This window comes from Taudactylus pleione, unplaced genomic scaffold (genome assembly GCF_031769625.1).
Source record: "Taudactylus pleione unplaced genomic scaffold, aTauple2 ptg000331l, whole genome shotgun sequence".
Classification (NCBI taxonomy): Eukaryota; Metazoa; Chordata; class Amphibia; order Anura; family Myobatrachidae; genus Taudactylus; species Taudactylus pleione.
The window spans coordinates 104,603-127,190 of record NW_028284732.1 but is presented as its reverse complement, the minus strand read 5'-3'; the positions used below and the strand labels follow the sequence as shown (position 1 = coordinate 127,190).

Genomic DNA, 22,588 nt, shown 5'->3' with positions numbered 1-22,588 from the left:
ATTATGTGTGACTGTGTGTGTGTGCTAAGTGTGACTGTGTGTGCGCTCTGACTAAGTATGACTATGTGTGTGTGCTGACTAAGTGTGACTGTATGTGTGTGCTGACTAAGTGACTGTATGTGTGTGTGTGTGCTAAGTGTGACTGTGTGTGTGTGCTGACTAAGTATGACTGTATGTGTGTGTGTGCTGACTGTGACTGTGTGTGAGTGCTAACTAAGTGTGACTGTGTGTGTGTGTGTGTGCAGACTAAGTGTGACTGTGTGTGTGCTAAGTGTGACTGTATGTGTGTGTGTGCTGACTAAGTGACTGTGTGAGTGTGCTAAGTGTGACTGTGTGTGTGTCCTGACTAAGTGTGACTGTGTGTGCGCTCTGACTAAGTGTGACTGTGTGTGTGTGCTGACTAAGTATGACTGTATGTGTGTGTGATGACTAAGTGTGACTGTGTTTGTGTGTGTGTGCTGACTAAGTGTGACTTTGTGTGTGTGCTGACTAAGTATGCCCATATGTGTGTGTGCTGACTAAGTGTAACTATGTGTGTGCTTACTAAGTGTGACAGTGTGTGATGACTAAGGGGGTCATTCAGACCCACTCACGAGCGGCAGTACGCTCACAAGTGGTTCGCTGTTCCCCACTGCGCATGCACACGATGGAGGGAGCTCCATCGTGCGCTTGCGCGAGACCCGGCGAGCGACGGGCTTTCCATCGCTCGGGGTCTCGCACCAAAGGGGGCGTGCTGTCGATGTTGATTGACAGCACGCCCCCTTTGGTGGGCGTACCGGGGGCGTGCCTGCCAGACGGAGGCGTTCCCATGGGAACGCCTACCGTCTGAAGCCGGCCCCACTGACATCACTAGTGATGTCAGTGGGAGTGATTTTGGCTCTGATAGAGCCAAAATCACTCCAGGCCTTGCGGCTGGGAAACCCGACCGCAGGGTTTCCCTCGCAAGTCCGATGGTCGCGATGGTCAAGACCATCGCGACCATCTTTTTGCACGCTCGTATATGCTGTGGGTGGTGACGCTCCAGGAGGACGCTCCATTTTAATGGAGGAGGTGGTGACGCCCCAGGAGGACGCTCCATTTTAATGGAGGAGGGCCCTGATTCAGAGCGAGCGCTCTGGTCAGAGCGTCCGGCTCTGAATCAGGGCCTAAGTGTGAGTGTGTGTGATTGTGTATGTATATACAGTGAATATATATATATATAATATATATATATATATATATATATATACACAGAAATTCACAAACTGAGGAACTCACGAGACTGAATAATAGGGTAAAATGGTCCTTTAATCCTACGTTTCGGGATCAAATCCCGTCGTCAGGGACATACAGCAACAATTAATACAAACACATTACACATATATATATACCCACATTGCTACTCAGATCATCAATCAAATGTATCCCACCTGTTCAGGAGCGAGCCAGAGAGGTCCCGGTCAGCATGGCCAGACAGCACATCGCCGTCCGATGACGTCACTAACCCGCGTCCACCCCACGTGGGTGCTGTCCGGCGTTGCCAAGCAACTAAACAGACAACAACCCATACGGGACAAACCAGTACAGTATACAAATAATATCATCTTGCGCATATACATAAAACACAGGTACAATACAAGGTAAACTTTCAATTAAAAGAACATAAACAGACAACTCATCACAGTGATAACCATCTGGATATCCAGAAAAACAGGAGCTATATAAATATTGCACCAAAGTACACCCATAACCACAAAATAGAATTGACTTATAACCAACCAAATTACTTACATAATCATTATCATATAAAGGTACTCAAAAGGTACTAATGTGACATACACTAAAGGCTGTCAATAAATCCACAAGGTAACCTCATATCCAAAGTTAGCACAGAGAAATAAACCTTAAAATATTCTAGCAGATTTTAATCAAACATCTAAGGGACTCTCAATCCAAAACAGAGTCTGTCTGATGTTATAAAAAACACTTCAATCCCAGGCTCTCATTGAGGCCCCTGGGCGCCATAGTGCCCAACATGTAAATCCATTTTGACTCTCTCTGCAATAATCTTTCCTCTATCACCGCCACTTTTAGAAATAGGCTCGTGGTCTATTATAATAGCCCTCAAGCATGCCACCCCATGTTTAGCCTGCAAAAAGTGCCTGGCTACGGGCTGGTCACTATGTCCTGAATCCAATGCCTGTTGGATAGCACTCCTATGCAGAGCCATCCTTTCCTTAAATTTCCTTTCTGTCTTGCCCACGTAGTTTAACCCACATGGGCAAGACAGAAGGTACACCACATATGTCGAAGTGCAAGTCAATGCAAAACGGATGCTATATTTTTTCCCTGTATGGGGATGGGAATACGTATCCCCTACAGATAAGGATCTACAGGTCACACACCCCAAGCATCGAAAACATCCAGATTTTTTATTCAAAAAGTGGCTTGGGGCTATTTTATCCATATCGGTTATGTCAATTCTCACAACCCTATCTTTTATGTTCCGACCTCTAGTCTGACAAAGCATGAGTCTAGACCCAAATAGCGCCGGTAGTTCCTTATCAGAACCAATGATAGATCACCAATGCTTAGCCCTACTATTAATCCTCTGGCTACTAGTTGTGTACCTGTTGACCCAGGGGACTATCAGTCTATGATCTTTAGTCAATGCTGTTTTAGGAGTGAGGGTATCATCCCTTGGGATGTCCAACACCTTCCTTTTTATTTTCTCTAAATCATTTCTTTTGTACCCCCGAGCCACAAATTTCTCCAACATCTCTTGCATCACTACCTCTACATGTGTGGGGTCAGAGACAATCCTCTGCACTCTTTAAAATTGGGAGTATGGTAGCCCCCTCCATAACGCAACTGGATGAAAGCTATCGTACTTCAAAAGGGTATTCCTATCCGTACTTTTAGAAAAAAGAGTGGTAACCAAATCATTATTATGGAGGGATATATCCACATCCAAATATTGGATATTAACACTACTGATGTTATAAGTGAGTTTTATCACACTGGAGGATTGGTTATGTTGATCTAAAAGGGCTCGTAAATCCACTTCAGTGCCCCACCACAAAATAAGCAAATTGTCTATATATCTATAGTACAGAATAATATCCTTCAATAGCCGACCCTCACAAAACAGGAAACTTTGTTCTACACTATGCATAAAGGCATTGGCATACGATGGGGCCACATTCGACCCCATCACACAGCCAGCCCCTTGTACATAGTATTTCCCGTTAAAATAAAAATAATTTATTTCCAACATATGTGGTTGATAAGCATGCACTTGAGACTTGCCACAGAATGTCCTTGTTCAAGAAAGTGGATTGCCACTGGTTTGTCTGATTTTTTCTGCTCAAGCGCCATTCTAATCGTAGAGCGATGGTTCGCCATTCGTTCGAGGAAGCATCAATTTTAGAACCCCCAACAGACTTGCTGTCTGCGTGCTGTTTAGTAGCCTTATGTAGACATCTCTGTATAGTTGTACTAGAGTATCTGCTGGCCAAAAATTGTTCGGACATCTCATCAATTTGTACACTAGCCATAGTATCAGAAGAATTATTCCTAAGTATCCGTAGAAATTGAGAAATGGGCAAATTCTCTTTTAGATGACTTGGATGTTGACTACTCGAGTGAAGAAGGGTATTCCGATCAGTGTCCTTTCTATATAGGGTAGTCCCAAGGTAATGTCCTTGCACGCAGACGGCAAGTCTGTTGGGGGTTCTAAAATTGACCCTACCAGAATTATTTTTTCCAGTAAGTTTGATGCCACATCGAAATATTCGAGAAAAATAGTCAACAAGCATTGGCCGATCATTGCTACCGACCCTGATTTGGGTGTACTTGGTACTACATTAAAACCTGCAACAACTACAGCTTCTTGGTTTCCCTCTATGAGAATGGGATGCTTTAAATGTGCAGATTGCACTACCTGTAGATCACTACTAACTGGCAGTACCTTCTCTCATCCACATAGTGGAAAAAGAATTAAGATCAAACATCGATTACACTGCATGATGAACTTTGTAGTTAATATGCTAATTTGTCTGTGTGGTCTCCACTACGTGGGGATGACAAAGAGATGCTTCCGCGAACGAATGGCGAACCATCGCTCTACGATTAGAATGGCGCTTGAGCAGAAAAAATCAGACATACCAGTGGCAATCCACTTTCTTGAACAAGGACATTCTGTGGCAAGTCTCAAGTGCATGCTTATCAACCACATACCAGCCCTTGCTAGGGGTGGAGATCGGGAACTAGCTTTGCGGAAATGTGAAGCTAGATGGATTTTTTACCTTGATACATTGGCCCCTAGAGGACTTAATGAGTCCAACTCTTATAATATTTTTTTGAAATAATATATTATTTTCATTTTTATTTTTTTTATTTTTTGACCTTGCACATGAGGATACCAATATTTGTATGTTTTTTTCTATAGTTTTTCTATATAATAATTTTTTTATTTTTATTATATTTATTTTTAGTATTGTGGTTGTATTATTGTTTTTCAATATGCACTTGGTGTCTAGTATTAGCCATACTATTTACCCATAATGATTAACCATATCTCAAGTTCATGAGTAACATATTAGAAAAGTAAACTCCCCCGTTTATGTGCAATATGCTTGTAATCCAGTAGATGGCGCCTATATAGGCCTTGCTACATATTGACTATGGCCCTCATTCAGAGCCGCTCGTTAGCGGCAGTACGCTCGTTCCGAGCGATGTTTGCACATCTGCGCATGCGTACGGTTTTTAGTACGCATGCGCGAACCAGTCAGTGCGGCCGAAAATCGTTTGTACGCTATATAGCGAGTGCCTGCTATTTTGAGTGACAGAATGAGGCGTATGTGGGTGGTAACAGGGGATGGTGCTTGAAAATGGGGAGTGGAGATCCGAACGCAGGCGTGCTTAAAGGTCAAAACGGGCGTTTTATGGGTGTGTATATTTAAAACAGCAGCGTCATTGACCACGTCACTGGGTTATTTTATAGCCAGAACTGCTCGCAAATTTGTGGTAGCAAACACCAACCACAAGAATAGCGAGCAGTTCATACGCTGGTCGATGTACTCGATTAATCTAATAAATAGCGGACATGACGTAGGATGCGAGCGGCCAGGGGGCGTTTTTAACAAATAAACGAGCGTATGTTTTGCTCGCTCGTTCAGACTTAGAGGTGTGAACAGACTACAATGTGCGTACGGATCATTTGAATAGCCACCCCTTGTTTTTAAACGAACGACCGCAAATAGCGAACGGCTCTGAATGAGGGCCTATGTGTTCTAATGGTGGCACGTAGTTTGAATTGTTTTTTGATCAGTAATGTTGGTCAGACATGTGACTTCTGGTTCTGGCATGCGTTCCACGGTGGTGGAGTGCATGTAACTTCCGGTGGTCGCGCTCCCTTAGCTTTAAGATGATTGTGTGCTTCCTAATGGGGACTGGACACGTGACTTCCGGTTTTGGCGTGCGTTCCACGGCTGTGGAATGCATGTCACTTCCGGTTATCGTGGTTTTTTAATAATACTATACTTTTAGCGCTGGTGTACATAGCGCTGACCTTACTGTACGATCTGCATACAGGTAGTAACGCTCTACCTAAAGGGAGTGGCTCTATTTGAAAAATATAATGGTATTATTGAGCTTGCACTATTTTTGCTATCCAGCAGGCTTTGCGGCTGGGGGTGGCACCTTGTGTTAATTGTTTGGGGTATTTAGTCTGGCTAGCATGGTGATGGTGTATATCCTGCACTTGGCTACTCATCAGGAATTGTTGTTGCATGGTTGCTGAAGTCTTGATAAAGATCCTAGATTGGGATCGAAACGTCGACTGGACTGAACCTTTGTATCTTGCTGATATGGGTATTTCAAAACCTGTTTTTGCATATATAAATAAGTCTTTTTTCATATATCTGGTGAGTGCTGATTATTTTCTCTGTGTATATATATGTATATATATATATAAACACACCAAATTTTATATACACTGCGCTCAGCAGAAAGCTGTATATATAGATACCTAAGTGACAATATTAATTGCTGGACATATTAAATATAAATATATGAATTGTGTGTGTGTGAAATCAATTCACATGTCAATGTACTCAAATTATGACCACATGTATAATAGATGGAATACACCTTAATTTATTTATTAAAAAAATAATATATATATATATATATATATATACATATATATATATATATATATATATATTGACCTGGTATAGATCAAAACTAAAATATATATTAAATGGATTGAAAATAGAAAAATTAAAAATGAAAAATCTGTCAGAATTTCTAGACACTCTCTTACAACCATATGTCACTAAACAAACTGCTTATCTAAGAGACACAACACACATTCTCAATATTCTACACGATATTCAGTGGAATGACCAATTATGTCTAGTAACCACAGACATTACATCTTTATATTCAGTAATCAATCATGAACAAGGGATCAATAGTATCAAATATCATTTAGAAAAAGACAGCTCGATTACAGATGTACAACGCCAATTCATTCTTGACAGTATCAATTTATTCTCAAACATAACTATGTATGGTTTGACAATCAATTTTACATTCAAACTACAGGCACCGCAATGGGTACGAGATTTGCCCCAAAGCTATGCCAACCTATTCAAGGGTTGGTGGGAGGACCACCATATATGGTGTGACCACAGGCTTGGGGCAAATCTCGTACTCTGGAAAAGATACATTTACGATGTGTTTCTGATTTGGCGGGGAGAAGAAAGTACCCTAATGGATTTCATTACCACCATAAATAACAATTCTAATTATTTAAAATTCACTGCCACCTACAGCAAAAAACAGGTTGAATTTCTGGATTTAATAATATTTATAGAAGATAATACAATACATACAAATATATTTAAAAAGACAGTAGATGTGAACAGCTATATCCTGTCTACCAGCTGGCATCATCCAAGCTGGTTACAAACAATTCCAAAAGGACAGTTCCTTAGATTAAGGAGAAATTGCTCAAAGATAGAAGACCTTAAAGCACAAGTACGAGATCTTGGTACTGAATTTATAGAGAAAAAATCTGACAAGACTGTAGTAGAACAAGCACAAAAAGAGGCAGAGGATAGAAACAGAGATGATCTTTTGAGGTATAAAGAAAAAGATAAAGATAACGACAGACAAGAACTTTTATTTATCACACAATATTCCAAACAAGCTATAGAATTGAAACACATTTTAAGGAGAAGATGGCCTATCCTCTTAGGTGATGAATCTTTAGCAGGTTGTATACCATCGAGACCTGTAGTAGTCTACAGAAAAGCACCAGATTTAAGACAGAAGATAGTTCATAATCACATTCCGCCCAGAGTATTGAAACAAACCACAATTTGTGCCAATGCACCTAGAAAAGGTTTTTTCTATTGTGGCACCTGTTTAGGCTGTACTAATGCAAACACAAGGAGCACTAAACTCACCACAATATTCAAATCCAATACTACTGGAAAAATATCCGAAATAAAGAATAGAATGACCTACAATAGCGTTAGAGTGTGACTGTCAGAAACAATACATAGGCAGAACCATAAGATAATTAAAAACACGTGTGAGTGAACACATTAGGAATATCAAGAGAGGAGTAGAAGAGCATAACCTCTCGCACCATTTTAAGGTTCACCACAACAGTGACCAAAAATCTCTTAGATTCTTGGGGATAGCAGAAGTAACACCAAACTGTAGGTGGGTGGTTTTCAATCATAAAATAAATGTAGCAGAACTTAAATGGATGTATGAACTAAAAACCTTTGCTCCACGGGGACATAATGTGGATAACAAAGTAAAGGCCATTATTTGCAAGAAATAAACAAGCATTTTGACACATACAATTAATAGAGTGGTGCAATTGGTTTATTAACCCAAAGTAATACATTAGGATTTCACTATGATAATATGGTTTTTAGTTCACACATTATTAAGGAGGACTATTATTTTCAACTAATTTTTCAACTCAATTTTACTCTAAATTAAGTTTAGTTTTTAATACCTTATTCTGCACCTCATGGTATTTATATGTAATTGACCAGATATATGTGTTTACACATCATTTTTTCATGTCAGTCATTTATTAATTTATTGATTGAATTCAATCCGTTTGTATGTGCAAGGTACTCTTAAACATCAAGCATGAGTTAATCTACAAAACGGATTGATTGACAGATTCTGTTCCTGTATGACAACATAGGAACAACCAATCAGATTGAACCAATTTGCTGAATAGCTATCAATACAGGGATTCTCCCTTTATATATGTATGCAAGATCAGAAAAATGTCACATTATTCCTTGAAGAAGGCTTTACAGAAGCTGAAACACGTTGGAGGACACTCTATACCTGCACTCTATACCTGCACATTTGTACCTGAAGGAATTGCTACTAAACATTCTCTACGAGACTCTCTTTTTATCGCAGCCGTGACTGCATGATCACACCCGGAAGTCCAAGTAAGAAGCAGTTTCCAGGAGGACACATGCCAGCAAGGAGAAGGAATGGTGAGCTGACAGATCCAAGGAGGTAAGTGCTTCTCATATCAGAGGGGAGTGCGGCGTCTGGTGATAACCACAACTGCACATCACCACCACAGGCTTTGACCTTCACTGCGGGGCAGGAGAGGACGATCGTCTGGTCACTCGGGCGCACGCCCGCTTTCCGCCATCAGTGACGGTTCATCAGCCTGTGAGAGCCTAGCCTCCTGTCAGCTTCCGCACCGCACTCCTATTCCGGCAAGACAGATCATCACCATCACTACTAATCTACAGTACTTTCAGATCGTATATGACTAGCAGGACGCCGTCGTAAATATTTGTTCAAGGCTGTTACCTTTAGTAGCATATTCCAGTGACTTTAATTAATCCATTTTTATTTTCTACTCAATTATTTTTCTTTTTTCATTTTTCTATTTTCAATCCATTTAATATATATTTTCGTTTTGATCTATGCCAGGTCAATATATATATATATGTATATTTTTTTTATAAATAAATTAAGGTGTATTCCATCTATTATACATGTGGTCATAATTTGAGTACATTGACATGTGAATTGGTTTCACACACACACAATTCATATATATATATTTTTCATATGTACAGCAATTAATATTGTCACTTAGGTATCTATATATACAGCTTTCTGCTGAGCGCAGTGTATATAAACTTTGGTGTGTTCATGTTGGTAGAGTCAGCTATCATACACAGTAGCTCGCACATTGTTATAACCATCTATATTCAGTGCGCAGATACTTCCTACTACTCCTTGATATAAATATATATATATATATATATTTTTTTTTTTTACAGAAGGTGAAAAACAAGCGCCTTATAGTGTAATAAAATCAATGTCATTGAAGTAAATAAAGGTAATTATTATGTGTACCATATAGGTTCAAAAATGAGACATGTAGTAGTTTACTGTGGTACACAGCCCCAACATTATTTTCATGCCCATTTTTAAAATTGCATTCGCCGATAGAAAAGTTTACCCCCCAGGCTGAAAGTTGCCAGCCAGCCCCTGGCTCAGGTTGCTGCAAGTTTTACACCTTTTAAGATGAGCATCTGTAGATACTCAACATTCGCAAGGGGCATGCCACATTTATGTGTGCACCCTCTTGTTGTAAAGAAGTTGCCCTAGCTAGCCCCGCATACACCACTACACCTTTTTATAGGGTGCCACAAGTAGGACCTGTAATGCTGCCCATCCACTAGGCGATTAAACCTTGCGATGGAGCGATAACGACGGTCATTATCGCTCCATCACTTGGTAATCGGCTGCAAATCGGGCAGTAAAAGGTTAAAAATGACCAGCGATGCGTGCGCCCGCTGGTAGTTTTTAACATCAATCATCGCCCGAACATGGCGGTCAACCTGACGACCGCCGTCAGGTTGCTATGTTCGGGGATGATTGATCTGCATACACTGAACGTCTGAACGTTCAGTGTATGCAGCTCACCCCACAGGAGACGACGGCGTCATAATTGTGCCATCATCCCCCACATCGCCTAGTGGATGGGCAGCTTAAGACGTCTCTGAGAAGCCACTAAGGCACTACCTTCAGCACTGAAAATCTCACTGTTTCTGACACTGTTATTTTCTTTTAAATATTTATTGATCTAACAATTATTAGTAATTTTTTTTTGCTGTGGTGGGGCTTTTTGTTGTGCCCTATATTATGGTTTTAGTTATTAGGGTTATACTATGTTGTATTTCTGTATATGCTTTATACATATTAGGAGTAATCAAAAGAATAAACTTACCTGTGCATTTCAAAACATCAATATTTTCAGTCAGTTTAATCATTTGTTTGCCAATGTTGGATCTTTAAGGTTATGTAGAAAAAATATATAAGACAATTAGAAATGACACAAATATGTGCAATAAGTACACAATCTGCTAACAATGTTGTGTATATGTAGTACTCACCCTTGTCCAGAGCCTGGGATCGATTTGTCATGTTTTCCATGTAAACCTTTTAAACCTTTTATCATTGCAAGAAAGTTGATTTGAAGCAGTTCTTCCCAGGCTCTGTACATGCAGGCATGCTATACATGTACATTTCTCTCTGGATAATGTTTTTAATGTTCATTCTATTGTTTGCCTTAGATTTGAATCATAATGCTCCTTAACATATTTTCCACCTAAAGCTGATCTGGAACGGTTCCTAACCACATTTCTGCTTCTTTCTGAGCTTTTCAATTGCTTATTCTGTAGCTCAAATCTTTATTAAAAGAATATTGTTTGCTTAGAAAATCTTACATTTAGTTTTATTAACAATTTTCACTTACCCACTAGTACTGCAGTGGTGTATTGTGCCTCCCTGACACCTTTGCTATTTTCTCAGTTTAGTAGACGGCCTGATTCAGCAGTGTACGGGAATCTGAGCGTGTGCAGGACCCATTCTGTGCATGTGATTGCATGTAGTCGAGGTCCCCATATGCCTCTGCCTGACTGACAGACAGAGGCATTTTTACCGGGTGGTGCGAGACTGCCTGCATTCCAAGAAACGGGGGCGTGACGCCCCTGTTTTCCCGGAGTGGCAAGGCCAGGATCTGGATCCATGGATGTAGAATCCTGCCCTCGAAACCAAGCTAGCCTGCAAAAGCTGAGGCTTACTCAGCAGGCCAGCGCCATCCAACATCATGACCAATGGTTGTAATGGTGATCACAGGCTGCGACCTCGGTCGCAGCACTGGGATCGCAGATACAGTAGAAGGTGTCAGACACCTTCTGCTGCATTTGCATTTTAGTAAAGATGAAATTGCAAAGCTGCTAGTGTGCAGCTTTGCAATTCTGCCCCCTGCCGGATCACCAACAGAGGGCCTGATTCAGCTTGGATCGCAGTTGCTAATACGCACGCAATCGGCTGCATGTTGTGTACTGCGCAGCCACTGGGATTGGGATTGTGATCGCAGTGACTACACATACCCATTGCAGAGTGATTGACAGGAAGTGCCATTTGTGGCTGGTGACAGGAGGGTTGTCGGGGAGAAGCAGGCGTGCCAGTGAGTTTGAACGGCGTTGTAAGGACGTGCATAAATTACCCACTGCGATGCCCTATGTGCCTGAGGCCTCATAGCATGCGCTGAAGTTAGCAATTTCTAAATAAAGTCTGACCTTGTGCAAGTGTGCATGAGGTTGCGATGGTACTCGCTTGTACCAATGTTTTCGCAGTCTTGCTAAACATTACAGATGTGTGTAAGGTAAAGGGGGCGTCCTTATGTAGTGCTCTGATTGCATAGTGATCACAGTGGATTAGCATATTATTGCAGTTAAACTGCGTACTTAATTGCAGCTGCTATCACAATAGCAATCCAAACTGGATTAGGCCGAGTCCTTTCTACTGATCTGCTTCTGCATTCAAATATGACTGATAGAAAGCCCCTACTAAAATGCATAAAATGGCAGCTGTCAGAAGTAGCTTAATTAGAGATGGAAAACATCTTTATCACTTTTACTTTCCAGATACTAGTGTTATTTTCAGAATAGTTTCACTGTACTACACAGTAGGAAAGCATCGCTCCAAATAGCAAAGTGGATCCTTTCATAATTTCTAAAAATATACTTAGGACTAGAAAGTATAGGGCATCTGAAATGCAAACTATTTAATTTTATATAGTAACTTTAAGGATATATTTACCTAAGAAAAAGATTCTTCTCCATATTGGTGAGATTTGTGTAATGTGTGTTCATACTCCTTAATGCAATAAAAGCCTCACAAGCTACACCGGGAAGTTTCATGCAGTAGAATAATTCTCCATATTTCTTGTCCTCATATTCACATCTTTCTGTTTGTGAATCCAGATGAAATCCACATTGTGTATAAAGTTCTTGACTTTTATTGAGAAATTTTCCTGTGTAACTAATATATTTGTATCCAGAATTCCTTCCTTTCCATAAAGCAGACACTCCTTCACTTGGATGCATTAAAAGGATGGATATTTGCACAAGTCCTTCCCATAACAGAGTGAAATAGACATTATAGGTCCCATTGTTAAAATCCTCAACTTTTCCGGAAGCTCCAGCATCAAGTTTTGAAGAAAAAATCCGGGCTCTTATAAAGTCTCCTCCGTAGGTCTTTTTTCTACCCAAATAATTGAACATTTCAACTCGAACAGTTAAAACATCTCCAATACAGTACTTTTCTTTATACTCTATAATGGTTGCTGTGCTGTCTTTAGCACTGGTTGTTTCATTTAAATACATAAATTCAACATTTGGTATTTTTTGATTTATGAAATTCAGTAGCTGGTTTATTTGCCGGTCTGTGCTTTCAGGTTCAGTTTCCATGGTCATGATTTCTACCTGACCCATGGCAGGGAGCAGATAATGTTTCACTTGAGAAGATACAAAATTTGAAAGCTGATGGGAAATGAACAATAATTCTATTGTTAGACAATATTAAGACTTGTCCAGAAATACAGAGTATGATTTATTTAGTCAATAAGAACATACCTGGAACATTTGTAGACGGAAAATGAAGCCAGACGCCAAACTGAAAATTATTGTAAGACTCAAAAGTTTTCTAAACCCTCTGTTTTTAGATTCAAACATTCTTCTAATTGTCCTGAAACAGAAATTAATTGACATGTAAGACATTGAGGAAAAATTAAAATTGTCTTATCAAATATTATTGTAGCCTCCAAGCTAATGAACTGATTCAACATGATTTAACTGAATTTCAGGGATGTCTGAAGTATAGAGGAATGAAAAGTCAGGACTCCATTACTGAGGATCAGTTATAGGTCTTCTAGACTCAAAGCAATACAATATACTTATTAGCATGCTTCAGCTGTAATGAATAAATAAAAGGGTGTCACAGACTGTTGCACAGATGTGTCCACATACACCTGTCCTCAGATCATACCATATAGCCCTCTTTAGTGTGCCATGGACTTTGCTACGGTCATGCCAAAACACTAATAAAACAAAATTGAAGAAAAAATAGTACAATGAAGGAAATAGTAGTAAAGATGAAAAAAAAGTAGCAAATTTGAGGAAAAAGTACATAATCCAGGTTAAACAGACAAAATAAAGGTCTGATATGAGTGACCCTTATCAGACCTTTATTTTGACATAGATATTGGCTTTCATTTGAAGCTGAAACTCTTATTTTTTAGTCACCAAGGAATTGGTATAAAGTTGCAGAACAAGCATAACTATGCCATGCATAGTTATGCTTGTTCTGCAACTTTATACCAATTCCTTGGTGACTAAAAAATAATAATAATCCTAAGGAATACATTTATTAACTGCTGGTGTTGATGGCTGCTGACTGGTGACTGTGGGGTACACTCAGCCTCTGTGCACACCATGTTAGGGAGACCCCTGCTCTTCTCTCATATCCATTCTGCTGGTTTAGCTGTCTACAAAATGACTTTTTATAATCCGTCGAGTTTCAGCTTCAAATGAAAGCCAATATCTATGTCAGTCATCAGCTCTAAAATCTCTTGGTTTAACTGACGGCAAATATAAGTTAAAAAACTATGGCAAACCCACCCAAACAGAAGCACTGCACTGATCACTATGATCTGTGCAGGTTCTGTTAGGTTAAAAAAGTTAACAAAGTGTTAAAGTTTAAAAAAAAATTCATGGAGTCCACCTTCCACCCAAATCAGTAACCAGCCCTGGACCTTTCAGTTTGGGCTGTTATTAGCAAATGGCATGGGGTTCTCTCTATTCTCAAATAACCAGCACTGGGCTGAACCAGCCAGGGGGATAATGTCATAGAAGGGGGGGACACAGGGTGGGGTCCCCCTGCTATCATATTAACCAGCCCCAAACAGGTCAGCCCAAGGCTAAAATTCTTTGGAAAGTGAGGACATCAAAAATAAAATAAGATCAGAAACTTATTCCCCGCATTCCTGGTGGCGATGGATGCATTGTTAAGAGTAATAGAACAGTTAATTAATTGTTAGTTACAGGTGGACTACAAGTCATAGGCAGCCTGCCTTGGCATGCTGGTGCTTGTGGAACTACAAGTGCGAACATGCTTAGACAGTAATGGACTGCTTGAACCTGTAATCAGCCTGTAAAACAAATATTAAAATAAACATAGTACATACACATCAACTGTGTTAATCCATTATCAGATTTGTAGGGGTCAGGGTGGATGGTAAATAAGGTAAAGTCAAACAACCGGATATCAGCATGGGTTGCAGTCAAGGATAATTGGAACATGCAAAAATAGCCAAAATTGGAAGGGTCAGACAATTCAGGGAGCAAATGCCTATGCAAGCAATCACTCTTACAGCATACTTATTTTCTCTCCCAGATGGTAGGTGACCCTTCTGTATTGCAGCCACTTGATATTGAAATATTGCGGGACTTTAAGCATGATGTCACGTATGAGCAGGTCCAGTGGCGTCACAGGGGGGGTGCGGGCCACACCTGGGCCACACCCGGGTGTCACCCGCCGAGGGGTGGACCAAGGTGCAGACTGACACTCCCACAGTGACAGGAGCCGGGTGCTGCACTGTAGTATTAAGTGCAGCACCCGGCTCCTGACACTGATGGAGCCAGCACTGCAACACAATGCAGTCAGCACCCCCTCCCAGTAATATAAAAAAACGGGATGAGAGGGATCGGGGAGCGAGGCCACGCCCCATCCCACAAGGCCACGCCCATTCACACAAGGCCACACCCCCTTTTCGGGGTGTGCGCAGTTGCGCCTCACTCACAACGTCCCTCCCTGCACTTGGTGACACCGCGCGGGAGGGACGCCACTGAGCAGGTCCGAGATGAGGGGACAATGCCAATTTGATGTTATTCTATAAGAATCGTGTTATTTTGGCCATGCCTCCTCCTCATAAACCTATAATTTGTGGCATTATGCTGTGAGGGGCAAGGCCTATTGACTTGTAGCATTCCGATTGGCCCCCAACAGCTGCATCTCCCCTTCAGACACTTTCCCAGAAGGGAAAAAATGTTGGCAAGTATGTCTTGTCTGTTCCATGTGACTTGTGCAACCAAATAAACTCAACAGTGGTCAATCCCAGCAGTGAATCAATCCAGTCCACACACCACTGACCAGTAGTGCTTAGCACCTGAGTATCAGGCAAACCAGTAATGTGAAGGCAACTAGTTAAAGAGTAGAAATGGGCTTATATGCAGTCACACATCTCAATTTTCGACTGTTTCAAACCCAGCCTTAGAAATAGATGAACTAAGCCTTGGAGAAATATAAAGTGGAGAGAGATAAAGTATCCTCCAATCAGTTCCTAACTTTAATTTTTCAAACATAGCCTGTAAACTGAAAGTTAGGATTGGTTGCTACTTTATCTCTCTACTCCTTAGTCCATAATTCTGACAGCATCACTACCTGTGGAAAGAAGCAAAGAAGCTTATGCTGAGAGAGACACAGGGTTACATTTAAAATTTTGCCATGAGTACTTTTCCAAGAGATCTGACCAGCCTTCTTTTTAGGAGTATTGTTAAAACAAAAAACTTAATAAACAGCATTAGGCTTTTAAGCTTAGACTGGTAGTAGAAAAATTGCAGAGGCGATCTTGTGGCATGGGATTCCCCCACTACAGTACTAATTAGAACTAGGCCTGTCAGCGGGATGCAGTCAGGAAGCCGACGGTCGAAATGCTGAACGCCAGCTTCCCGACTGTCAAATCCCGCCAGGGTACTAATGACAGGCGTTGAAATCCTGATGCCTGTTATTATACCTACGTCGGGAGCCCAACGTCCGGCATACGGAACGAAGGTAAGCCGGACAGCAGGAGCGTACTGCCGTGGGGGGGTGAGGGTTTGGTTAGGGGCTCCGGGGGGAATTAGGGTTAGGCACCCCTGGGATGGTTAGGGTTAGGCTAGGGGAAGGGGCAGTTAGGGTTAGGCACTCCCGGGGGGAAATTAGGGTTAGACACCCCCCGGTAGACTTAGGTTTAGGCTGTGTGGATGGGGGGGGAGGTTAGGGTTAGGCCATAGGGCTGGTGGTCATTCATACTGATTCCCTGTCAGCATGGGGTTGCCATGTTGAAATAATAGAAGGCCAAGAGGTGAAAATATATACTTGTTATAGATATGCTACACAGCATTTTGGAACTTGTGTTTCTCCAAGTGCCAGCATGAATATGAAGCCATTTATATTGTGAATGGCATGATAAATAAATATTATTTATTTATTAACCCCCACACCCATCACACTAGAATATTTGGGGAATAGACAAAGTGATAACAGCAAGGGCTGGTTCTCCCTGTGGAGGCCTTAGGGATTCCAGCCTTGTGCAGACTGTTCTATAGCTTCTTGTCACTATGGCAAGGTATACCAGTCTTGTTCTTCCATGCTGTAGTGCCACCAGCCATGGCTGCTAAAGTCTAGTCCAATCAGATTCCAGCTATTATCTTATATATGGTTCTAGATAACTGTTAAGCAGAATCTGATTGGTTGCTGTGGGCAACATCTCATACTGGTAAAAACCTGCACTTTAGTAAATATACCCCATTAAGTCTACAGTCACTATGTTGTCCATAACTGTGTAGACACAAGAATTCTGGTTCCAGTATCCTAACTAGGGACCCCCTTGTTTTGGTTTTGGTTTTGGATCTGTATCTCCTCCTTGTTTTAGATTTGGATTTTGTTTTGCCAAAACCGACCCTTGCGTATTTTGGGTTTGGATCTGTATTTTATCTAAAAAAATCATTAAAACAGCTAAAATCACACAGTTTAGGCCAAAATGTTGCATCGAGCTAGCTGGCTGACTAAGCTAAGCGACAGCAGTGGGTGGCACTAACATGTGGCACTTTAGCTTCCAACATGGCACAGAGTGGCACTGCAGTGGAAGACAGAATGGCAGTTTACTAAAGTATACGACCACATATGAAGTTAAATGTTTTCATTAATCAAGAACTAGGTCAGAGGCCCGAGGGAATTGGAATATGTTAATGAACTGAAGACAAGGATGCAAGGATTGATTAGTTTTTAATTTATTTATTTTAATGTTTTAGTTCTTAAGAAAATGTATGAGGGAAGATCAATGTAAGATCAAGTTCTTCTGTTCCTGAAAGACATCTTTGATCTGGAGGAGGTTTTTTTTATAAATCTAAGAGAAATGCGGTGGCCTTACTTGTGGAGGTGCTGCTATTTAGTACACACTGTAAACAGATGTTTACTTTGTGATCAGGCAGGTTGTTAGGGATAATGGGACCAAGACTTGCTTTTACATTAGAAGAAAGCAGCCTGTAGCTCTACGGCTGAACTACAACTCCCAGCATATTTGCTGGGCTTACTGAAAGTTGTTTGTCAACAATGGGTGGTGTGCCTCAGGTTACCGCAGCCTGCTTTACACACTGTATGTAACATCTAAATATGTATGTAATGTGACTAATACACACAACTAATTTTTGTATTAAACGTACTGTATTTGCACTTTGTTGCACACTTCCTGGTAGGAAGATTCTCTGTGCTGCTGCTCATATTTCTGGTCTCTATCATGACACCCATCATCTACATTATCCAGTTATTCTGCTTAGAGTCACCTACATACAAAGGAGGCAGGCGTTTATGGAGCTGAACCATTATTTATAAAAGCCTATTTATTCACCAGGAAACTGGGGCAACCAGTTAGTGTTAGGAGCAATGAAAAAAACTGGGTAAATTTGAAAATCCTACCATGTTTTGCCCACCCAATGACTTGGAGGTTCAGAATTTATTTTAAAATGAAAGGGACATACAGGGGATGCTGTCTTTGGCCATAAAAAATTCAGGACATTTTTGGCATTCAGCAACCACATGTAGAAGATTTCAGTGTCTGTGGCAGCTCAACTTCCAACATGGCACATCAGGAAACAAATGTTTGTTATTAATCAAGACTGAGGCCTGAGGTAGTTGGAGTATGTATGTAGTTGAAGGCAGGAAAAGGAAGGATAGATTTATAGTAAATATAGATTAAGTTTTGGATTCCGAAACAAATTTATGAGGGAGGAGGGGAGGCATTTACAAAGAACATTTCCTCATTCATATCAGTCCTTGCCCCAGTTGAGCTCTATGGTGGTTCCGTATTTTTTTTTGAAATGAAAAGGGAATGCGGGAAATGCGGTCTGTGGCCATAAAAATTTCTGGACATTTTTCGGCATTCAGCAACCGCATGTCAAAGACTTCAGCGGATGTGGCAGTTCAATTACCAACATGGCACATCTAGGAAAGAGAATGGCACTGCAGTGGCAGACAGGATGGCAATTTAATAAAAATATAACAATAATGTGTGTCATCTACACAGAAAGACAGTCTGCAATGCCCCACACAGTGCATATTGCAAAGAAAAGAGGTGCAAGATAAAATTGTCCTTGAGACCTCCCACCAACGGGAGTAATGCCGGTGTCATACGTGCCCATTTCGAATTCTTGGATGGGTGGATGAACTATTAATGTGGTAGTACACAAAATGTAGGGTCTGAACAGGAAGGGAGCAGAGGGATTTTAAAGTCTGGAACTAAACATCTCTCAACATTGTGCTTCTGGAATTTTGTATGGGAGGGGGGGAGAACATCTCCAGATACCATGACAAAATACCCTCTCCATTTGGTGTTTGAGATGCATCTGACCAAACATGGCTCTTATGATCAAGGAAAACCAAGCCCACCAGGTTGATATCTACAAATCAAGGTTGAAAAATGGCAAAGGAGTATTTTGAAAGTATGCCTATTTGTGATTTTAGTTGAAATAAATACAGTACAGTATGAAACAACAAAAAACAGCATGCATCAGAGCAAACGGCACAAAAGCATGACAGTTTAAAAAATGTAGGACAACTATGAAACATTTGCCACACAGCAGTGGCAGACAGCATGGCAGTTTCATAAATTAGAAAATAAAAAAAGTCAGACAGCAATGCCCCAAACAGCACATAATGAAAAGAAAAGAGGTGCACAATGGAATTGTCCTTGGGCCCTTCCACCAACCCTTATGTTGTGTATATATATTAAACAGGACATGCACAGTTTAACAAACCAATCACTTCAGCGACAGGGACTGCCAATTGTGATTGAAGCAATTGGTTTGTTTGGGGCCCCAAAACAAGCTATCAATGGGCAGCTGACATTGCTGGCAATGATCTCTTAATTCGTCCCCACTGGCATTCATCATTGCAGGCTCTGTAATCTTTGGACGTAATTGGTAGTAAAGGTCTTCCTCATGGAATTTGTAGTTAATTTTGATGATCATCATATTTTCCACATTTTGAGGAAGTAGTTTCCTATGGTGATCGCTGACAAGGTTCCCGGTTGTGCTGATAACTCTTTCTTAGTACACACTGGAGGGTCAGCAGCTCAAGTAAAGCAAAGCCAGTTTGTGCAAGGGCCTCCAAATTGCCTTTTTTTCCTGCCATAGTCAAACAGACTGTCTGACATACTTATTTGGATGCAATCATTAAAATAGTTTTCAACAGTTCTTTGAGTAGTGACCATATCAGATGGAGTCATGGTAGAGGTCTCATTAATTGTAAGCAATTCTTTTAGACCCAACCAGATGTCAAAACTTGGTTGTGTTGACTCATCTGCATCACCAGTGGGTTTTCGGAAAAGCTGAGTATTTTCCTGGCAGCCACACTTGCTGGAGAAACTAAAGGAGGAGCTATCGCTGCATCACGTGCCGCTTGAGTTGACAATTTGCTTACCAACAGCTCTTTGCATCTCTTCAGATCTATGTCCATTGGGAAGAAAGACACAATGTATGACTTAAACCTAAGATCCAGCATAGTCGTCAAAATGTATTGATCCGATTGTAAGATCCTGACAACCCTTGGATCCTGGTGAAGCGAATAAAGGACCAGATCTGACCTACTTAGCAGAATCTCTTTGTTTCAGCTCCTCCCTAAGTTTCTGAAGCTGCTTTTCCAACAGTCTAATTAGGGGAATTACTTGACAAGCTGACAGTGTCTAAACTCACTTCACAGGTGACTACTTAGAAGGGTTTTTAGCACTTTGCACAGCACGGAAAGTATTTTCCATTGAGCTTGAGTAAGGTACATTCCCCCTCCTCTTTCTATGTCATAGTTCGGTGTGTTGCTTTGCAGGGCTTTTTGCTGTTCTTCCATCCGCTGAAGCATATAAAAGGTGGAGTTCCACCTTGTAACTACCTCTTGCCTCAGTTGGTAACAGGGCAAATTCAACATTTCTTGCAGGTGCTGAAATCTTCATCATGCAATTGCTGAATGGCAAAAAAGTCCAGAAATTTTACGTGCCACAGAATGCATCTCCTACACGACTCCTGTCAGTTTTAAAAAAAATGTTGCACCTCCAAGTTTATTGTGTGAGCAAAACATGGGATGTGTTGGAATTCACCCAATTAAAATGCACTCACAATATTGGTGGTGTTGTCCAAAATCACAAACCCCGAGGAGAGTCCAAGTGGGGTAAGCGATTTTGCAATGACTTCCCTGAATTTTTCTAAAAGGTTGACTGTGGTATGCCTCTTAGTGAAACTGATGATACACATGTTGCTTTTGATGCTGTCGGTGCAGCTGAAGGCAATACACCCACCCAGTGGGCTGTTACAGTAATCTGGTGTTTGCCCTGTTCCACTTCTCCACATATCTGTGGTTAAGTGGTCAGTGGGTACAACAGCTTTTTGGTGGACAATAATGATGTTTTTTTTAATGTCCTTGTACAGACTGGGAATTCCTTTTCTAGTGAAGTGGAATCTAGTTGGGATTTGGTAGCGAGGACACAGGACCTCAAATCAAATTCCATTTTTGTCAATTGTCGAAGCTGGATATTTGGCTAAGACAGAATCAGTTTGAAATTAGATTGGAATGATGCCATCTTGCGAATGGCGACAAGACTCCATCTTAAAAATGAGATCTGCATGATGCTATTTTGCGAATGGCCACCCAGCGCCATTTTAGCGAAACTCACACTTAAGTACATACAGCGATGATATTATTAGCATCATGTGATTGCATATGTCACCATACCCCATGCACACATTAAATACGCACACAAGCGACTGCATAATAACCCGCGTACGAACGCTGTTTATTAGCTTCATGCGTATGCATCTTCCCCAAGTTAAAAGTCCTCACTACATAAATACAGACAGTCACTAAAACATACAAAAGGATATCAACCCTGCAAAACATGTACCATGGTGAACTTTAACTAGTGTCCTTTCCCAAACCCCTAATACTCACACACTGCACACTTACATAAAAGGTTCCATAGCTCCAAAGTGTAATATCTAAGGTTTATTCATTTATTACTAATGTTGTGAAATAAAGATTATTTAATATCTAAGGTTTAGTACATGATAAGCAAACCGTGTTTGGTGTTGTTCTTATCTACTCTGTCTCAACAGCTTTCCGGTGTCATTGGTGAGAAGATCGCAACATGCGTCCGCAACTTATGGACTGTAGAGAGTTAAAACACTAAAATGTACTATGTAATATTAGCAGCTTAGATTTGCATGCAGCAGGAAAAAGGAGACAAAAGGCTGTTGGAGGCTGACCTGTGTCCATTTGAATCGACCTGTTAAATGTCCTGTAACAGAAGCACCGTGACGGAGAACCAATGGAATCATGCCAAACTTGCCTATTGTATTGCCTATCCCTGTAAGGGAGTCTTCTTGCTGATGCTGTTGACGGAGGTTTCTTGTTGATGCTGGTATCTGGTCCCAGAGCACGTGCGTATGTAATAACTATACCTTGGGTCTGTATGATTTCTTTGCACTAAATTGTTTTTAGATCACAGCGTGTAACCTACTGTTTTTATATTGAATAATAACCTTTTGTGCGTTGGAAACACATTCAAAGTCTGAAGGCATTTATTTACAGTATGACTCATTACATTAATAGCGGGAATTTTAGAAGGTATAGGCAGGATTTAGAAGGTATAGGAAGGATCGTATAGAGGTTTAGAAGGTATAGGCAGGATCGTATAGAGATTTAAATCCAGTGTCGTTAGTTGGGGGCTTGCAGTGCTAATCACGCAATTGGTCTGTAACACTCGGTATCGAACTCTCAGCAAAAGGGTGGAGGCGCCTGACGGGAGAACGCATTATGTGTTCAGAATCTGTTACCACCATTGTTGCTGAGAGTGCGCTACCTGTTACTGTGACTTTAG

At 40.9% G+C, this 22,588-nt stretch overlaps 1 protein-coding gene across 1 annotated transcript in view; it reads right to left on the bottom strand.

Annotated features, from left to right (window-relative positions):
• Nucleotides 1-22,588, bottom strand: part of LOC148509118 (NXPE family member 1-like) — a 163,579-nt gene that overhangs the window by 72,563 nt on the left and 68,428 nt on the right. Inside the window, exons 2-4 of the mRNA XM_088443569.1 lie at nucleotides 12,984-13,095; nucleotides 12,169-12,890; nucleotides 10,289-10,350 (exon numbers count right to left, since the gene is read on the bottom strand). Of these exons, the coding sequence (XP_088299695.1) occupies nucleotides 10,289-10,350; nucleotides 12,169-12,890; nucleotides 12,984-13,095 (896 nt within the window). The remainder of the gene's footprint in view (nucleotides 1-10,288; nucleotides 10,351-12,168; nucleotides 12,891-12,983; nucleotides 13,096-22,588) is intronic.